Raw genomic sequence first — 13,890 nt, forward strand, 5'->3', positions numbered from 1 at the left:
GCGAATTAAAATTAAATTAGTTTATATTTTGCCCCGATTTCATATCGTGTCATCTAATTAAATATGAATATTTGCAAATATGCAAAATTGTTTTAATAAAGATGATTTACAATTCTTTAAAACGCATCCTGTAACATTAGTCACGTTTTAAACTAATTTTCTATGTATGAAGGTGCTGATTTTGGCGAGGGGTTATCCCGTCCTGCGTTAATCAATGCGATGAATTGCATCATTCTCAAATTTCCCAGTTGCACATTAATTTTCTGAAGAAGACAACCAGCAAATGCGAGTCTTGATTGAAACCAATGCGGAAATCGTGGCCGGGTTGAAGGCACAAATCGTCCCACTTCTGCATCACCATCAACACGAGGCAGAAATTCGCATGAAAGAAATTGATGACAAGTTGGCACTGAAAATATCAAGAAGAAGATGCATCTTACACAATAGTCAATCGTATCTAAATCTTCACTAATATTCAGTTAATCAATTTAACTAATTAATTAAAACGACAATTCTTCTCATGTAAAAGTTCATCTCCATTTGTCGGCAGGAATTTATTTACAATTTTGCATATTATGTGTGAAATCTTAATCAATTATATCGATAATTTTACTCGAGTTAATCTTCCGAATTTATGTGCTTAAACCCACGTCATCTTCAATAGCAGTAATTTTTTACTAATTAATTTATTAAATTAATTTACATCTCATGAATTTATAATGCACTTTTTAAAGCCACAATTTTCTACTGTATGAGGTTTGCCATCTTCAATATGCGTATCTTTTTGTTCACATATTTCCTTGAATCGTGTCCGTCAATAGTAAATAAATGCAAAAGGTCAATTAATTATGTTAATTTGGTCCCAACTTCTTCCCGAGAAGTCTGGAATCTTCGCATTTTTCGTTAAATTACGATATTTACAGTCTGGACTGAATATTACGTATTGCATAACATTTTACTTTACACGGCACGAGCCCCTCATTCAAAAAAATTGTCTGGATCATCGTCATCATCAACAAAAACAAGGGATAAAAATTCAATGGAATGTGATATGTCAGCTTTTTGCTAGCTACTGCTAGCTTTTTGTCAATGTCAATGTCGTCAATGAAATGAAATGAAGTGATGCTGGTTTTGCAGAGCAATTCTGCGTAATATTTGCAAAGTAGAGTTACATAACTTGATGTGAGACAGGGTTTATTTTTGTTGTCACACTTTGTGACGATGAGATGGAAAGGATTAGTTTCTGGATGTTACGAGACTAAAGTGTGACGAAGTTTTGGTACGCAGATTTTGTTGAAATTTGTAAAGTTGCGTAGTTAAAAAGTGTAAAAGTTGGAAGCCAATTTTCGTAATTGTTATGAATAAATGGAAATAAATTTATACAGATCCTGGGTCCCCATTGAACATACATTCATATAGCAGATGTAGAGTAATAACAATGCATAAGCCACATTGAACAGCGAGGACCAATAATAGAGGACGGCGTGGTTTTCGACCCCTCCCACCCAGCGCCAGCCAATCAGAAAATGTTTTAAATTAAATAATATTAATTATGCCTTTTTTAAATTTCGGAGTCCGACTTTAGCAAAAATGGAGTGAATTGTAAAGGTTGTACGCCAAAATCGAAGCAAATGTGTATTTGTGATTGTTTAAGAAGTTGAAAAAACTGAGAGGTTATGGTGAAAAAGTCCGAAAACCTCGCCATCGTCTACCATTGGCTCTCAAGGTGCTTACACTTCCTTATGGAGTTGAGTCTTCTAGGTCTCCTTTAGGAGGCTTATCCACTTTTCTCTGCTATTTGGTAAAATAGGTGAATTAATAATTTTTTGCAGATTTGGGTCTTGTATGTTTTAATTTGAGAGTATAAAGTACTAATTTTCATATTTTTAGATTTTTAGATTAATATTTAGCTAAATTCATAATTTTTTTACTTCGAAATTTTATAGCTTGTGTGCGCAGATTTTAATGGTATTAATAAACTTAATTAAAGTTAGTTAATTAAAGTGCAAACTTCAAAGGTAATATATTCGCAATTTTTATGTAATGAGATCATTGAAATGCAGATTTTGACCTTCCTTGTTTAGTAGAATAAACTAATATTTTTCATATTGTAATATTTTTCAAAATTTATATTTTCAGACTAATTATCACATAATAAATTCATAATCGTCATATTTGCCAATTTCGAAATATACTTAATACACACATTTTGCTGGAATTAGTAAAGTTAAGTGATTTAAAAATGTCAAATGTCAAACGTCGAAGGCAATATTTAAATTTTCATATAATTAGATTAATAAGTTTAAACAGATAATCCGCTTGTAGTTGGAGAAGATCAAGTAATAATTTGCATATTTTCATATTAAGGTGGCATTGTATGCGGATTTTGATTTTGAATTGTTGTGTCTCAACTTTCCCTCCTTCCATATATTCAAATGGTGATTTTGAACCCGGTTCATCTTCGTGGTTTTTTAAGTATTAAGATTTTTAGTGCATCTAAAAATCGATAATTTTTAGGTTTACAAAATTAGGAGGTTAAAATTTTGATTTTTTTTCTTCCATAAGAAAATATTTAATTTTTACTTATTATTTTTTATATATTATTATTAAGTAGCGCAAGCTACTTTATGCGATGAGTTAGTTAGTCTGTCTGTCCGTCTGTCTGTCAACACGATAACAGGAGAACGGATCGAGATAATCGAAATCGGTTTGCGGTATCATACATATGACCCTAGGGGGAGGATCCTGTAAACTTTTGGGGTCAACCGGACCACACCCCCGGGCACCAGGGGGTGTGGTCGGGGCAAAATGAGATTTTTAGTGCAATTTAATCTACAGATGAAGTAGAGTAAAATTAGGTGTTTCCGAGTTGTGCCACAGCCCCGGGCGCCACGGGGTGTGGTCGGGGCAAAATGAGATTTTTAGAACAATTGAATCTAACATGTATGACAAGTAAAAGAGTAAGATTGATTAATTAGTTAATTAAGATTGATTAATGAAGATTGATAAAACAGTAAAGCATGTAAGATGCATGATTTTTCAGAGTGGCTACATATAAATGAGGAAGTTTAAATTATTTTATTATTTGAAATAATTCAGATTCTGCAATCTATATTTTGTATCGCATTCTCAGCATTATTGCGCTACTTGTGTACCCTGCGTTGCCGCAGTTTATTATTTATTATGGCGATGAACAGGTTTCAAAATCGCAATTTTAATATGTAAAGGGAAAGTTGAGACAAAATTACCCAGACTCAAAACCCGTATGCGATGACACATTAATATTTGCACAATATTTTCATAACTTTCATATTCGCCAATTGAGTAAAATTTTATACGCCAGATTGTAATAGAATTAGAATTAGTCATGTACTTAAGTAGAGTAGTTGAAAAGTGTTCCAGTTCAAAGCCGATATTCGCAATTTTTATGCAAATGAGATTAGTACAGTTGTACAGATAACGAATTCCGTTTGTCGACCGTTGATGATAACTAATTTGAAAAAATCATAAAGTAGTAATTTTGATACTATCAGATTAGTATTTAGATAAATAAGTTCATAATTTTCGACTAAACTATTATAAAATTTTATACATTTGTGTTAATAAGCAGATTTTTATGGAATTAGTAAAGTGAAGTAATTATAAATTTGTCACAGGTCGAAGCCAAATAAAAATATTCGCAATTTTTATGCAATTTTTGTTGGCATTAAGCTAAGAATTATTAATCCATAATCCCAATTCTTGGTTCATTTTTGTAAATTCATTTATTTGTGAATTTGTTTCGAAAGTTGTACATATTCTTAAAATTTATCCATCTGTGGTAGTAATCTATCGTTAATATTAATTCCTGGAAAATCTAAAAATAAAAGTTTTGACGTTAAAATCGTCAAACTTTTTTGTGTTTTTGTGAGTTTTGTATTTTTTTAGTTGAACGAAAAATTACAGAGAATTTATGTTTTTATGTTTAAAAAATTTTAGATTTCAACGTCAAAAGTTTGATTTTTAGATTTTTTAAATACATCATTATATACAAAAGATGATATGTCCCCTCCTGCTCAATTTACAAAAATTTTATGACTGATGAAAATTTATGCAATGCAGCTAAATAAATCCAAAAATTTCAAATTAGCGTACAAAATATCTCGTAAATAAGCTTCGTTAAAAAATGTTTTCCTTCCTTTATTTTCAAAAAATAAACAGTATTTTAAAATATACAAATACTTGGTTTACATTTTGTAATTACATAGTAATTTAGCAAATTTATTGATAATTTTATTGCATTCAAAATTTTATTGTCAAAATTTACCTGTCCAATTTCCACCAAAAAAACAACAATTCAAAATCGCTAACGAAATATGTATATTTTTTTACTATTTAAAAATCAATTTGGCTGCAAAAAAAGAAGACCTAAAACAATTTCATTCACTTTCAGTCCCCATTATAATTACATAAATGAATGAAAGTGAACAGGTACTTATCACTTTTATGCAAAATTATAATTTTTGGAGTTTATGAGTTCAACGTCTAAAGTTTTATTTCTAGATTCTTGAAATATTAAATTTTAACGAAGATGGGTTTTCCATAAATTATCATAAATTTATTGCAATGCGTATTTAGAATTCTTTTCTGCAATCATTTATGAAAATTATGGCTAAACAAATTTAAAAAATTTCAATAAGAATGCAAATTGAGTTTTGTAAATAAGCTTCGCTATAAAACGTTTTAGTTTATTTTTATATTATCTGTATTTCGAAAATATGCAAATACGAAGCGATTTCGTATCGAGACGTTAAAACGTTCAACGTTAGGGTTTCTATTAAGCATGTTTATATGTGTGCATGTATGTATAAACGTATACTGTTAGTAATTAATTACAAAGCTACCTTAATTAATACAAATGGAGTTTAGGTATATAATAATTGGCTCGTAGTTTCAGCCTGGCCTGAGTTATTGTGTAATGCTTAATTATAATTAGAAATAACGATACAATCCTATATGTATACATATGTATGCATATCCTACCATACCTTTTAACTAATTGGTTTCAATTATGTTGGCGGAAGGAAATTAATTGTATAATTAATTCTAATTAAGAAAATTAAATTGGAAAGTAGGAAAATCCAATTATCTTTGTAAAACTAATTACCCCACCACCACCACCACTTGGCTAATTGCTAATTGCATTTTTAATTAGATTTCTCAACCAAGAAGGAGAAGCGGAATTTATTCCTCGTTGTTGTTCATTCCTCGTACATAGTTCAGTAGGGTAGACAAAGGCGAGTGCTTCTCCTGTACATACATACGTGCAAGGTGGAAATTCACGATTTTTTCATCTTATCGCAACAAATTTACAATTTTTTATCTCTGTTTTTGGCTAAAATTACGAAATTTGTCGTTCTTTTTTGGTTAGAAAAGTTTCGAAATTAAGAGAAATTGAAATTATTGAAATTCTAAAGTGCATCCCCCCACTAAGAATTTAAAATCCTCACAAAATTTGCCACCTTTTTGGTTAAAATCGTTTAGAAATAAGCGATGAAATGCAAAATACAGGGAGGCTGGAATTATTAAAATTTTAAAGTGCATAACACCGCTGAAAATTTTTACGAAATTCAGCTCAACATTTTTGCTAAAACGGTTTCGCATAATAATTCTGTGCATTTCAAAAATTAAGCGAAATTTCGGAACATTGAAAAATTAAAAATTAAAATAAAATCCTGAAAAAATTGAATTATTTCTAAATTTCATCCCACCAGTTCAAATTTACGAAAATTCATCTCCTCTTTCTGCAAATTTCAAAGAGTTTACTGAAACCCTGAATAAAATGGAATTTCCGATGGTACAATTACCCCCAAATTTGAGGAAACTTCTCGACAAAAATGGTGGCCTTTACAGTTTCCATAAATTCCAAGAGGACAAAATCGTCGCCAAGTGTAACCTCTGTCCAAACAAAGTTATCAAATGTTCCATCACCGTCAGCTCCAATCTCCTCAGCCATTACAAGGTAGCAAAAAATTTGCATAATAAATTTTTGCACACTAATTTTTTAAATTAATAAATAAATCAAAATAAATAAATAAAAATATAAATACATATAAATACACAATAAATAAATCGCATTTCCATCTATGTTAGACTTTAACGTATTTAACGTCAAGAATTTATACTTTTATTTGTTCAATACAACTCATTCAAATTTTTAACTTCAATATTTCTATGTTTTCATAAATATATTAAAATTAGGAACTATTTCACCTGTAAGAAATACTATATATTTAAAATCTGTCAAAATTTCTACAACTTTTTTATTTTTTGATGCAATGTAATACTCAATCTGTTATTGCCAAATCCATTATATTCTGGTTCGACGTTAAAGCTTATCATTTTCGTACCAAAAAAATGATAAGCTGATTATTCAAATTTAGATAATCGCATAGCTAATTTGCATTTCATAAAGTATAATGTGCAAATTTGCAAATATGTTTATTCCCTAATTATAATAATTATCTAATTTTATCCCCCAGACGGTCCATCCCCACCAGTACAAAGCCTGGATGGATAAAAAACAGCAAAAAATAATGACCAGAAGTCAATTACTTGTAACAATACGGAAATGTTTTACGGATCCGAAACCCCATAAAATTGAAGAGGAAACCATTTCACACAAAGATCTCGTTATTCCTATCACCAAATTTTTAATCTCGACCTCCTCCCCGATGTCCATTCTTCAAGATGCGACCTTCCTTGATCTCGTCAAGTGTATGCAAATTTCTTAGTTAATTTTCGTACTCATTATTCCCAATTAATTAACAAATTACTCATCACTAATTTTTAATCATTTCTCCGCTCAGGGAATTTATTTTAAAATTCTGGAGAATAAATTTGTAGAGCAGGGAGTTACCAATTTTTTGAAAATATGCACCCCAGATTTTGACCCTTTATGAAGATCTCCGGTTGAAGAAGCCTTCAGAAAAATTGGAACTCATCAAAACTGGCTGAAAAAACTATTAATGATGCAATTTTGTCATTCAGAATTTTAAAATAAGTTCCCAGAGACAAGAAATGATACAAAAGTGTGCTGATTTTGACCAACCTACATAATAATCGAACCCCAACTTCTATCTTCTAAAAATCTCAATCCTACCGCAATCCTACCCAAGGAAAGCCTTATCAAGACAAAAATCGAAACCCTTCGTCACTCTTTGGTCTCCGAATTAAAGGATACATTCGCCCAACTTGATTTCCTCTGCGTCACGGCGGATTGTTCAGAAACGTCGACGTCGACCCTTCTCGTCAAGCTCACGGCGCACTGGTTGTCGTCGTCCGATTTGACGAAACGTAACTCCGCTGTGTTGGCAGTGCGCAGATTTATTAAATCAGGAGATCACGAAATTATTGGGCTTATCTCATCCATCCTATTTCACGAGTATGGTCTCGATAAGGACAAAATTGTTTGTGTCATGACCGGAAGTAACCTTCCCAAATGTGACGACCATTTGTCTTCCGATTATCAAGGTCACGGCGACTCTGATATTCTTCCCAAACATTTTCCACCCCATTTCAACTTTATGTCCGGTATTCTTACTCGTATCGCGGAGGAAGAACCCACCAAGGTAAATTAGTTACTAACAATCAGAGCTTTTTAATTAGCCACATTTCTAATTAATTGGTAATTAGTAATTAAACTCAGATTAAATAGTAATTAAAATTAGCTTCGGAACTACTAGTTAAGGTTAATTAGTAATTAATAATTAGTTTAAACATGCTATTTAATTAAGTAATTAATTGGATAGACTAATTAATTAGAAAGCCCTGCTAACAATGCGATGGTGTGAAGTGTAACCCTCCGATTTGGATGAAATTTCGAAATTACGTGGTCCATGTCAATACAACCAACGTTTCTTCAGACAGTTTGTGCGATGGGCAGAATTTGCAGAAATATTTTAGAGAAAAGTTAAAAAAATATACGATTTTTAGCACGGGAAGAGAATGGAACTTGAGTTTGCTTCCTCCGCCTGGTAAAAATCGCCCGTTTTTCAACTTTGACCTAAAATATTTTGCCAAATTCTGACCATCGTAACGGGATGACTGAGTTTTGAATGAAAACTAAATTTTTGAACAGGTACCATGTAAAAATTTTTTACATGTTTAAAAACTTGCTTAAAAAACTTTATCTTGCACTATGCCCTACCTGAATTACTATTTAACAATACTTTATTCCCGATATTTCAGAGCTTAACAAAGTAAAATTTATGCCAAATTTGACTCCCCCAATATTATCCAGATTTTGATAAGCACAAATAATCCTAGACAAACATGGAACAATATAAATGGAAATTTCCATACTTCCAATATTTTCATATTTTGTAAAAATTTTGGTAAAAAAATTTAACCCTCTTTGCAACCATACCTGAGTTGTTTTAGAAAATACTTTTATTTTTAAAATTTCACAAATCGACGTCAAACCCTTAACAAAAATTCTGAGAAAAATTTTCTCACTGTTGAAACAACTATCCCCATTTTCCTCCCGCAATCTTATCCAGATTTTGATAATTTGATGTTTTGATAATAATTTTGATAAGCACAACAAAAAAAATCCTAGTCAAACACAGAACAGAAAAATGAAAATTTTTCATACTTCCTGTTATTTTTTATTTCGAAAAACTTTGATTAAAATTTCACATTTTTAGTAGTACTTTAGATGTAATAGCTTTCTAACCTGAGCTGCTAATTAGATTTTATTCTCAAAATTTCACAAATCGACATCAAAATCAATGCTTTGAGAAAAATTGTACAAAAAATTTCCCCGCTATTTAAAAACCAATTTTCTCCTCCCTAATCTTATCCAGATTTTATAAGAACAAATATAATATTAGAGAGATTTGGAACAACAAAAATGGAAATTTGCATGCTTCTAGAATTAGTATATTTCGAAAAACTTTTGTAAAAACTTGGTTCGGAATGATAAACTGATTTACTATTTAACAATATTTTATTCTCAATATTTCACAATTCAACTACAAAAATTCTCCCACTATTGAAAACTCTATACCTTTTTCTTCTTATCTAGATTTTGATAAGCACACAAGAATTATGGATAAACATTGGACAGCAAAAATGAAAATTTTCAGGATTCTATACGTTTCGAAAAACTTACATAAAAAAACTCGAAGGAATTGATCTAAATAAATGCTCCACATTCTGTACTTTATTCTCAAAATTTCGCACATCGGCGTCGAAACCGTCGCAAAAATTAGATCCTATTTTCTCCCCCCAATCTTATCCAAATTTTGATAAGCGCGGAACAGCAAAAATGGAAATTTCTATACCTTTTGAATTTGTGCAATTTGAATAAACTTGAATAACTTGAAGGGTATCTGTTATGGTGATCGTTTTGGGCTAAATTTCGATGGGTTTTGAATTATTTTGATAAGAAATTAAGGCGATTTTTTGGGCTAATATATATAATCATAATTCGGTTGGTTGTCAGTGGTTTTTGATTAGTAAATAGCGCTCAATGATTCTTACCCCGATTTAAGACTTGGGGAACCGTTTTGCCAGTCTGTCTGTTCGTATGTCTGTTCATTTACAACTTTGTCAAATGAACCCCGATTAACTGCAAACTTGGCGAGTTGGCAAATTATACTATCAAACAATTATTCAGCATGTCTACGTTAACTCCAAGGGTCCCGTTTGAGTCACTTCCAACCCATGAATGTAATCAATGTTTTTTTCTTGTCGGGCTTTGGTTTATAAACATTGGAAATGTTATGCAAAATTGTAGCAACGCGCAACATGGTTACCATTTTATTAATACCTGTGGTAATTTTGCATGGTTTCCATTTCATTCCATGTTTTTTCATGCATTTGAATTAATTGCTCGAAACCTAGAAATGTACCAACTTCAATTCTTTGACGAAAAATCACCAATAGTATGACCATCAACATATGCAAATATTTACAAAATCGTTCGTGGTCTTCATATTTTAATCTGCGCTTTTGTTTTTGGCCTATCTAACTACGTGTTAAACATAGCCCAGGAGAATATTTGTTTCTCCACTTGTGGGCATATACCATTCCTGAAATTTTCAGGAATGGTAGTTTGATAGTTGTATGATATCATATAAAAAAATCAGAAATATCGCTGGTGGGCTTTATAGTCTTATAATTAACCAAAATTTAGCCCAAACCGATCACCATAACAGATTTCCTTCTTTCAACCATACCTGTTCAAAAATTTAGTTTTCATTCAAAGTTCGATCATTCCGATTTAAGATGGAAAATTTTCATTAACATTCAATCATTTTGGTTCAAAGTCATTTCATTTCACTTCATTTCACTTCATTTCTTACTTCGCCCCATGTACTAAGCATATGGTGAAAACTGAAATGAGTGAGAAATCCTTTCATTCAAAGTCATTAATCTGAAATGACGGAATCCCGCAGTCATTTTCACATCACAGGAAATTCATTTTCATTCACTCTCACTCACCATCATGACCACATGTAAGAATGACAGTGAACAGGTGTGTTACAATATTATTTGATTGGAAACTTACTTGGACCATATTACTTATCTAAATTTATTGTTGTCGGATTATCAGCAAGTGACAAATTTATTGATCGACGTCTAAATTGCGCATTTAAAATGCATTCATTTCACTTCATCTAACTTCATTTCTTACTTCGCCCATATATTAAGCATATGGTGAAACATGAAAGGAGTGAAAAATCTTTCATTCACAGTCATTCATCTGAAATGAGGGAATCCTTCAGTCATTTTTATTCAAATGACAGTAGTTTAATTTTCATTCACTTTCATAATCAGTCAGATGAATGAAAGTGAACAGGTATGATTTCATACCTGTTATGACGCTTATACCGATACCCTTAAAACTATACCCAGTTTCTTCTTCTACATCTTATCCAGAGCTTGATAACCACACAAAAAAACATGGAACAGGAAAAATGAAAATTTTTATAATAAATTCCTCCCGAGTTGCTATTTAACAAGACTTTTTATGCTCAACATTTTAAAAATCAATGTAAGAATTTTCCACTACCTATTTTCAACCACTCCCCAATCTCATTGTGATTTTGATAAGCACAAAAAAATCGAAATGAACAAACCAGGAAAAATAAAATAAAAATTTCATACTTCTAGGATTTTGACATTTTTTGAAATGTCTTTCTTTCAAAAACTTTGCACCTGACTTGTTATTTATCAATATTTTATTCTCAATATTTCACAAATCGACTTCAAACCCTGATAAAAATTTTAACAAATGTTTTTTCAATTCACAAAAAACCTCTACCCATTTTTATCCCCCAATCTTATCCAGATTTTTAGAAACACAAAATTTTTGTAAGGCAAACACGGAGCATTTCTTGCTTTGCGATGGAAGAAATGTAGCAAATCCGCAAGAAACGAAAAACTCTAACCATCATTAAAGTTTAATTAACTAATTATCCCTAATTAAATTTATATAACTGCAATCTAATCTCTCAACTAATTATTTATCTTGCAGATTTCTGATCCAATTTTCCACTCTGCATTTACAAAATTCAGTACCCTCTGTACTCTGGCATCTTCCAAGCCCTTCCAAACTCCGGATAACTCAATCTTCCCAACGCACAAAATTTCCAATTGGACCTCACAATTCGACGCTATCTCTGCCCTACTTTCCATAAAAGAAGATTCCCTCCCCCAGATTTGCCACGCTTTAAACCTCCCAAATTTTACCCCTGAAGAAATCTCATCCTTAACCCAATACACCTCAATGTTATCTCATGTCCACTCCACCATCACAAATTTCCACTCTTCGGAAACTTATTTTGGCGACGTTTTCCCCGAAATTCTTCGCCTTCACGCCAAATTAAACGAGGTTCGTAGAAATACGTGATTAATAAATCTTTTATGGGAGTAAGGATTAATTTGATTCCGGGATTAGATTAATCTATAATTTGCCGGGATTAAGGATTAACTCACAATGCCCTTGAATTCGGGATTAAGGATTAATCAATCCTGATTAGTTCTTGATTAAGGATTAATTGTACATATACCAATTTTGTTGGCATTCAATCCATAATCCCAATTCTTAATCCGTTAATCACGATTAATTAATCCCAGATCTCTGACAGGTTCGTCACCAAGCAAGCAATGGGATGATCGCTGACCAGATAATTTCCGGGCTACAAACAAAATTCACATCCTTGTACGAATTTTCCCCGAAATCCGAACCCTTCATTATCGCCTCGATGTCGCACCCATTTTTCAAAACGAGATGGATTCCGGCCCATCGCGTGGACCAGTGCAAAAGCGTATTTTACAAGGTCGCGCTTGAAATGGGGGACAAAAATCTTAAATATTCCCAACCTCGCATCGATTTTCATCAAATTTCCAAAAAAGCGAAACGATTCGGATTTGAGGATGTAGATTATGCCCCCAAAAATCCCGTGGAACTCGAATGTCTCAAATATTACGAGGAAAAGCGGACAGATTTCCACATTTTGGACGAGTATCCACTAATTCGACGCATTTTTCGGAAGTACAACACCCCACTGAAGTCAAATCCGGAAGAATCGGGGTCATTTAACAGCTTTAAAGACGACGACGACACCGTATTCGAAGCCATCGCCATGCTTAAAATCAATTTTAGTGACACAAATAATGATCTCGACTATAGTGCACAGTGTAACATTAAATTGGAACCAATTTCATAATTTTAACTTTAATTAATTATTTTGCAAATTAAGATGGATAATTCAAATTTAAATTGGAGATTTTGCATCTTCTGTAAATAAATAAATAAATAGTAAATTACGAAATGCATTTATGAATAAATATATTTATTAACTTGGTAGATTATTAGTTTGCACGGAGGACATTGTTTATAATTAAGAAAATAATTAATTAGCATTTCCTACATACGTATGCACATAATTTTACGAATAACTTTTAATTACAATAAGTAAACTATGCAGGAGAATGTTTATTTTTGAGGAAAACTTTCACAAATTTCCATATTTTGGACGAGTGCCCAATAATTCGACGCATTTTCCCGAAGTACAACACCCCACTGACCTCAAATCGTGGTCATTTAAGGGGTGATCTGATACAGTCTCACCGCTACCTGACGGGGAGTATGTAACTATGTCCTCCCATAAGCTCCCATGTTATCGTTTTAAAAACTTTCAGCGTCGTCAAAAGACAATAAAATTTCGATTTTTTTGCACCAATCGACGCGTATATTTAGTCCCCACAAAGTTACAGAAGTTTTAAAGGATACGTGAAGTATACATGGAAAAATGCGACTTTTTCTGATTTTTTTTCGTGAAAAGAATTATGGTGTGACCATGAAAGCGACTTTAAGGTCAAACGCCAGTAATTATGAGAGTTGAACATTTTGACACATTTTGCAACAAAAAAATCCGATATTTATGCAAAAATGAGGATGCCCAAATGTTTTCAAAAATTGTTTTTTAGAAATGGCGCTGAAAGCATGACCCTCAGCTCCAGTTTCCCCAATTTTTATATGTTGTAGATCTTTAGTAGTAGAACAATAGTCAAATTGCACTTATAGTCGAAATCGACCTGCGTGACCTTGTTTCGGCGTCGAAAGGTTGGTAGGTCAAAGGTCACCGATCCCCACAAATGGGGTATCATTGGAAAGGTCTCGGTGCGTGGATTCTGAATATATATACTTTATTGGGTGTATGACCACTCCCTCATGTTCCAGAAGCAGAAGAATGAAAATCTTCAATTCTCCACAATTTAACACATCAGTAGATTGGGGAGTTAACATGCAATAGATGGGCGAAAACACGATAAATATTCTTGTCGCTCTGCAAATTCAGGGAGTGGTCATACAGCCGAAAAGTATATATATTCGGA

At 32.2% G+C, this 13,890-nt stretch overlaps 1 protein-coding gene across 1 annotated transcript; it reads left to right on the top strand.

The window, feature by feature from the left end:
- Positions 1-5,262: 5,262 nt before the first annotated feature.
- Positions 5,263-12,780, top strand: LOC118437594. The gene is made up of 5 exons (XM_035856758.1): positions 5,263-6,001; positions 6,522-6,756; positions 6,849-7,610; positions 11,525-11,881; positions 12,138-12,780. The coding sequence occupies exons 3-5, from the start codon at positions 7,458-7,460 to the stop codon at positions 12,717-12,719; spliced, it is 1,092 nt and encodes a 363-aa protein (XP_035712651.1). The 5' UTR covers positions 5,263-6,001; positions 6,522-6,756; positions 6,849-7,457; the 3' UTR covers positions 12,720-12,780.
- Positions 12,781-13,890: the final 1,110 nt, after the last annotated feature.

The sequence above is a fragment of the Folsomia candida genome, unplaced genomic scaffold (assembly GCF_002217175.1).
Source record: "Folsomia candida strain VU population unplaced genomic scaffold, ASM221717v1 Fcan01_Sc014, whole genome shotgun sequence".
In the NCBI taxonomy this organism is placed as follows: Eukaryota; Metazoa; Arthropoda; class Collembola; order Entomobryomorpha; family Isotomidae; genus Folsomia; species Folsomia candida.

Coding starts and splice junctions, on each gene's coding strand:
- LOC118437594 (XM_035856758.1), top strand. CDS start 7,458: ATGACCGGAAGTAACCTTCCCAAATGTGACGACCATTTGTCTTCCGAT. Junction 7,611..11,524: donor CGGAGGAAGAACCCACCAAG/GTAAATTAGTTA, acceptor TTTATCTTGCAG/ATTTCTGATCCAATTTTCCA. Junction 11,882..12,137: donor TTCACGCCAAATTAAACGAG/GTTCGTAGAAAT, acceptor GATCTCTGACAG/GTTCGTCACCAAGCAAGCAA.